Source organism: Callionymus lyra, chromosome 8 (assembly GCF_982586985.1).
Source record: "Callionymus lyra chromosome 8, fCalLyr1.hap1.1, whole genome shotgun sequence".
In the NCBI taxonomy this organism is placed as follows: Eukaryota; Metazoa; Chordata; class Actinopteri; order Syngnathiformes; family Callionymidae; genus Callionymus; species Callionymus lyra.
Genome location: NC_141825.1, coordinates 18,862,403 through 18,869,656, shown reverse-complemented (window position 1 = coordinate 18,869,656; position 7,254 = coordinate 18,862,403). Strand labels below are relative to the sequence as shown.

At 37.5% G+C, this 7,254-nt stretch overlaps 1 protein-coding gene across 4 annotated transcripts in view; it reads right to left on the bottom strand.

Moving 5' to 3' along the window:
* Window positions 1-359: 359 nt before the first annotated feature.
* megf11 (multiple EGF-like-domains 11) overlaps window positions 360-7,254 on the bottom strand; it is a 128,691-nt gene continuing 121,796 nt past the window's right edge. For all 4 annotated transcript variants that reach the window (XM_087796635.1, XM_087796636.1, XM_087796637.1 and 1 more), the window contains 2 exons: window positions 4,275-4,481; window positions 360-1,795 (listed from right to left, as the gene is read on the bottom strand). In XM_087796635.1, the coding sequence (XP_087652761.1) occupies window positions 1,620-1,795; window positions 4,275-4,481 (383 nt within the window). In that variant the 3' untranslated portion in view covers window positions 360-1,619. The remainder of the gene's footprint in view (window positions 1,796-4,274; window positions 4,482-7,254) is intronic.

Sequence of the window (7,254 nt, the reverse complement as noted above, 5' to 3'; positions counted from 1 at the left end):
CCGACATAAAATAAGCATCAATGATCAGAATTGAGGTCTCCTCAGATACCTCGGGCAGTCGTCCTTATTAAAGCCATTTTTTATTTCGGACCAAATTATTTTTAATGTCCGGCGGAATGTGCTGATGAGAATCCATGAACCACAGCCTGCAGGTGAACTCAGAGACGGGACTGCACTGATAATTGGTCCAGCTGCTCCGAAGCACCAGGAAATTATTCACCTGACGGCAAGAGCTCTTTTTTTTTTCCATGAAAGAAAAAAAACAACCTTTAATGTACCAAAAAAAAAGAAACAAGCAGCAGAGATAACTGTGTAAGAAGTTACATCCAGTCACAAGAATCATCGATGGAATCGTGTCACAAACAAGCAAAAAACACTATTTGGGCGTCGATTGTCAATATGTTATTGCTTCTACACAGGGTGAGATCGTGAATCAATAAATCCATTTTTAATTAATAACAATACAGGGATACAAACAAAAAACGACCGCCTTAAAAATCACTTTTTTCCTTTTTGTTACATGACTTTCTTTTTACAACAAGTGCTGGGTATTTGAAGTGTGGAATCTGTTGTGATAAAATATCCTTTTTTTTTTAAATTTACATAGTGACAGAGACAGTTAAAGTAGCTTTTTTTTTTTTTTTCCAAAATAAACAGTTCACAAAATGACATTAATCATCATCTCACAAGAAGATAAATTGAATGTTATCTACATCGGGTGGGTTTTCCAGAACCTGATCATGCTCATATTTTTTTTTTTTAAGCTCTTGCGTCACGAATCACCATCACTCCATAAAACCGTAGAAAACATAAAAACAGAAACACATTTGCAAAAACGAAAAAAAAACAAAAACGCCCTGAATTCAAAACCAATAAAAAAAAACATGAAATAACTACCAGAATGAAATAGAGAAACATGATATCTTTATATATACTTCTACCCCGAAAACAAACTCTTGTTGTCTCCTGAAACCCCTCAGGTGCGACGACATGTATCATCATTTCTTACCAAAAATAGTACACATTATCAATAATAATGATGGTAATAATAATATAATAACCATTACACTATTTTACTATGTTTCCATGCTTCCCCACTTCAGAATGATCATGATGATTTATAGTCTATATATCTATATATATATAGATATATATGAATATATAAATATATATATAGCCACTGATAGCAAATTGTCTTTGTTTGTGGGATATAATAATCACATGGCTGCTCTGTTATAGTCAACTTATATCATGAAAATGAGCAGGTGAATCGCTCGTCCATTGTAAATAATCATCTTCCCTCAGGTCAGCCAGAGTTCTGTCCGTACCCCAACACTCTCTCCTTCTGTCGTTCCATAAAGAGCCCGGCCATCAGTCATACCGGAGGATGAAGAGGGTGAACAGTTGCTGGTGTGTGGGACACTCTTTCTTCCCTTTTTTCCGCGAGTGTGAGGAGACCAAAGACGGACCGTCTCCATTAGTGGGGGAGGCGGCCGTCCATCCATCACTTATACCTCAGTACATACCACACACGGGGGGACAGACGGAGAGCCTTTTGGTTGTGACTTGGCTGGGTGTTCGCCGGACTCCGTGCGGACGGTCGGGACAGTGTGTGTCTTTCAGAGCAAGGAGCTGGGGCTTTCTGGGGGTGGCGGGGATGTGTGTGTGGGGCTGTGGCGCATGGGCAGTATGTCGTAGTGGCTGGGGATGTGACTGTTGCGGGGGAGGTCATAGGGGTTCTGGGAGAAGCCGGTTGCCATTCCATTGGGTCCTTGCAGAACACTCACCGTGGGTTCTGTGGTAGGCAGGGAACAGAACGCGGGAAAGGTTAGGAGAGGTTGAGGGGTTACTAGAGGTCAGTCCATCTCATGGTTACATTACATTATAAATTTAAGTTTTAATTTAAGTTTTTAAGGCTACTAAAGAGCAATAATGTGTTGATTTAAGTGTGTCTTAAATGGATCTTTTACCTCTATTGTACTCCAGTATGTGTCTGTTTGTACAACCTCTTCTCTGGAGATTAAATCCTGTTGACCATAACCACAACCACTCTACTGTGATTGGTCAAGCATCAAGGTTTGTCACCAAGCATCATCAATCAAGGAAGTCTCTACATCCAAGGGACTTGTTGTATAAACAAAGCGGACGTGATCAAATCTGGCTGGAGGAGGAGTGAGGCCGTTATTACATCATAATGGACCCCGCTCTCGTAACCTCTCGTTCGCCGAGAACGGGGGAGAACTTTATAAAGTAATACGTTCAAAACGAGGTCAGGATGAGGGGTTTACTGCATCTTGGAAAGGGAAAACTTCAACATTCGGTGTGAGTCTGAAGAGTTGGGTTTTCACATTAGTTGCTCTTAAAAGAAAGTGTTTCAAGAACTTTACTTGAGTAAATAATGTTGTTGGGATTCTAAACTTTCCCTTCACCCCATGTCATGATAATTATCTGTACTTTTTTTTTACTGAGTCCATTCTACTAAATACTTTTTTATAATCAAAAATAATACTTGGATAGCAGTGGTGTGTCCATCTGTATATTATGTAATGAAAAACCATTAGAGACATAAACAGTAAAATAAAGTATTGAAATATGTTTAAATGGATGATGATTCACGTATATGGCTAACGGGAGTTTAATAAACACATTCATTTGTAAATAAATAGGGAATTGTACAAAAAACTAAATTATTCTTTTAGGGTTTTACCCACAAATGTCCCCCACTCTAATTGACAGGAGGAAAAAAAAGAGTACGAAAATAGGGTAAAGAGTTGTTTTTAAAAATACGTAAAATAAATTGGATATATGTATTTCCTGTATGTCTGTGTGTATTTATGTCCCCATATAAACAATTGTATTTATAGCTATTTAAACTTATTTTCTTACCTATGTCTCTTTTTCAAATCACCTTTTTATTATCTAACTATGACACTGCAGGCATTCCATAGTTAAGGAGGAAAGTTTATTTTTAGTCAACACTGTACCACTGGTACTGTTTTTTTTTCTAAAAAATAAGTAAGTAAGTAAGTAAGTAATATTTATTTATATAGCGCTTTTCGAGACCAGGGTAACAAAGCGCTTAAACAATCAAAACAATACTCAAAAAAGTACATACTTTAAAGATCAAGATAATACTGAGAACAACACAGGAGTTCCAGAAGGGAAAAAACAACCTGCAGGGGCCTGTTCTTCCTTCAAACAGGAAACAGATGAAATACAACTTAACTGGCCAATAAATAAAATGTATTTTTGTTAATAATTTAGTCTATTTTGCATTAGTCTGGAAAAGTGCTCTACATATATAAATGACTTCCTTACTTAAAACAGCCCTACAGGACATTCAATAATTCTTTTTGGCTCCCTCTACTGTTAGAACGGTGTAACTGCATGCCCAACACAGTCCATTTGGGTTAAGAAATAATAAAAAAGCAGTTTTTGTTGTGTTGGTTTTCCGTTCGTGTAAGCTTAAAAAAATGACCAGCTGTACCATCCAGCTTTGAAGAAATAAATGCAACAACCGTCTCCTACCCACTCAGGTACAGCAGTTTAATTGTCAGACGGCGACTGTCGCACAGGCAAAGTTGTGGAGAGGACTGAATAACTAAAATAAATAGGACTAAAATAAGAGTTTTGCTAACCTAGTAACACCTTTTCAAAATAAAACAAATAAAAATAACATAAGGTTTAAAACTGATAAATCTTACTTAGTGCTGCTTTAATAGAAGGAAACCACATACTGAGAACAGTTTTACACACTGTCTGTAGTACAGTAATCATGTTCTTTATCACAACTTAAATCATATAGCGGGTCTATTTTCACTGTTGTTGTGAGGAAAGTATAATATGTACATTTCTTAATGCCTGTTAAAATAATTTAAGTTCAGTTACAGTCATGCTTTTTAGATGTTAGGCACAAAAGATCACACTTATACCTGAGAATAACCTTGTTGTCAAGAATGTTAAAGTACAATTTAGAAGTTTATCTTCCTCTTTTGCTTATATTAAAAAGCTTCTAAGTGACACTTTTGGCTCATTTTAAGAAGTCGGTGAAAGAATGAATCAGTCGTCGAGAAAAATCTATTTTGTACAAACCACGATGAGTCGACCTCCAGGGAACAAGGTTCATGCAGAGACATATTGGGAGCGCATGCAAAAACACAGACCGCTCACTGTTCACTGCTTATAGAGTCTGGACGAGCGCGTCGTCTGACCCGAGGGGTCAAGACCGGCGCGACCGTAGGGCGCCCCGCACACCAGCGCGACCACACACTCACCCACTTCGTAGACATTCCTGGACGCGCCACCGAGGAGGGTGGCGGTGCCTCCGAAGGGCACCTCGCGGTGGGAGGGCGACTTCATCTCCACGTAGCTGCTCTCCGTGTGCTTGCACGTCAGTCCCGGAGGGTCTCTGATGGTGGCGTAGGGGTTCTCGCTGTTCAGGGAGCAGGAGCTGTTGGCGCATAATGTGCCCTTGATGTAATCTGAAACAGGAGCGAAACAGTACGACTCAATGGAAGGGCAGTGACGACAATGAACATGTTTTACATTTATTTATTAGCACATGTCTCTGCCTAGCTTTGCATCCTTAGCTACTGCTAATGGGTTGATGAGGCTTCATGAAACAGCAGCGTAATGAAGACACTGTATCATGGCACTCCAAGTTTGAAAATGATGCATTGAATAGGTGGATTAGAGCCAAAGATTGTAAGTAAGTAAGTCATTTTTATTTATATAGCGCTTTTCCAGACCACGGTCACAAAGCGCTTAAACAATCAAAACAATATTCAATAAAGTATATATTTTAAAGGTCAAGATAAAACTGATAACACAACAGGAGTTCCAGAAAAATCAAGGAAAAGCCTGAACAAATAGAAACGTCTTAAGATGTTTCTTAAAGGAGTCAGTAGATCCATCAAGCGCAAAGAGAGAGGAAGATCGTTCCAAAGCTTAGGAGCAACAGCCTGAAAAGATTTCTCTCCTCTGGTCCTGAGCCGTGTGCGTGGAACCATCAATAGATTCTGATCCACAGACCTCAGAGCCCGAGCTGGGGTGTAAGGCTGGATCAGATCAGTGATGTAAGGAGGAGCCTGACCATGAATAGATCTGAAAGTAAGAACCAGAATTTTAAAGTTGATTCTGAAGGAAACTGGAAGCCAGAGAAGAGTTTTAAGGACCGGAGAAATGTGAGTTCTTCTACTAGAGCGAGTCAGAATTCTCGCTGCAGAGTTCTGAATCAACTGCAGGTGAGACAGATCCTTCTTGTTAAGACATGAAAATAAACTTGTAAAGCAGAGAGTGACAAAATGAAGAAACTGTATCATGGTACAGTGTCTTCACAAAACAGTTGTTTCAACGAAGCCTCATCAATCCAACACTACTTGCTAATTTTACCCAAAATTATCCGGCTCATTGAAAGAGTAAGCAGGCTGTGTTTGTTTGGCCCCTAGTAGTGAAGAGCTGATGATGCTTCATGAAACACATGTGCAGTAAAGACACTGTATCATGATACAGTGTCTTCATTTTGATGGCACTCTGTGCTTTATATACGCGTTGGCATTAATTTTCTAATTTAGTTGACCTTTTTAGATGTAAAGCACCATTTAAGTGCCTTTTTAAAATAAAGACACTGTATCATGATACATTAAGTAAGTAAGTAAGTAATATTTATTTATATAGCGCTTTTCGAGACCAGGGTCACAAAGCGCTTAGACAATCAAAACAATACTCAAAAAAGTACATACTTTAAAGATCAAGATAATACTGAACAAAGTGTCTTTACTGCACAGCTGTTTCATGAGATCTTATCAACACATTACTAGCCCTGAGGTCCTAAAGGCTTCTCCTCAAAACTGTGCTATTTCAGAAAAAATACTTTATTAACAAGTCAGTTGTAGGACCGTCAACCTTAATAATTTGAACCAAAAATGTATGCGAAAAACTTTAATGAGAAAAGTAAATTTTTAAAAATGGAATTTTGTATTATGTTCCTTAAATGGAAGTTAATTTAATTCCATTTTTTATGAATATCTTTCCCGCAGTGAACCTGCAGTGTTATTCAATCTACACTTTTTAAACTTTAAACTTTCAATTTTGATTTGGTCGTTGGATTCATTTTCAGGAAACACAACAAGAAGTGGATCATTTGGTTTTATGCCTTTATTCTTGAGGTTTTATTTTAAATTACATAAAAGTACAGTTTTCCATGTTTTTGGCGAATTATTGCTTTATTATTGTTGTTTGCTCAAAAGAACAATGTCACCATTCTGGTTGAGAAGAAGAAGACGTAACAACCCAGTTAATGAGATGGTTTTCCCAGAAAGATGAGTCATGTTGTTCACAAACACAAAAAAAACACAAAGGCTAAACAACAGCAATTCTGAGAAGCTGCTCAACGAGTGCAAAACTAGGACTTATAACACAGGCCTGAGGTACAATATCATTCATCAGACTCATTCAATATTTGTGGCAACTCACCTACAATGTTTATTGTAAATTGTCCAAAGTAAAATCCAAAAAGCAATTTATTTTGAAACATTTTTGGTAAAACATTATTTTGTCATTGTCATTACAGCCGGTTCTGGTTCAGGCAGAATTTATGGATTAAATTTGCACCAGATCCCCCAAAATACAGTTTCTTTTTGGATTAAGAACCGATTTTTAAGTAATTTTACTGTCACCGATAAATAAAACTGTGTTACTAATTGTGTCTATTTAGTGATACACAGTAACTTTTTGGTTGGTCAGTACCACTTCATAAAACTACAAATTTTCTATGTGTTTTTAATTTTTTTTTAATTTGTGTGATGTTCCTCTATTATTGTTAAAAAAAATGTTTAGCTACGAGTACTGATGGGTTGATGAAGCCTCATGAAACAACTGTCATCATTTATAAAGTCCACGACATGTCACTGTAAATTTGAAAATGAGACCAGGTTTCATTTAGTGATGTTCCGATGAAGCATCATAAAGCACTGCCATTATTTTAAGAGTCCACTAGATGGCGGTCCCTGCACTATTTTCCTTGGTTTTGAATAACTGTTCTAATGAACCATCACATTATTTGTAAACTAATGGCGCCACCTACTGACCTCTAAACAACATGACACTGTTTCATGAAGCGTCATCAACCCATCAATTTCAAAATAAAAACACTGCATCATGATACAGTGTTTTTATTTTGAAGGACCACTAGATGTCACTTTCTGCTGTATAATCTTTAGCTATAATCTACTAATTTAATGAAACATTTGATCA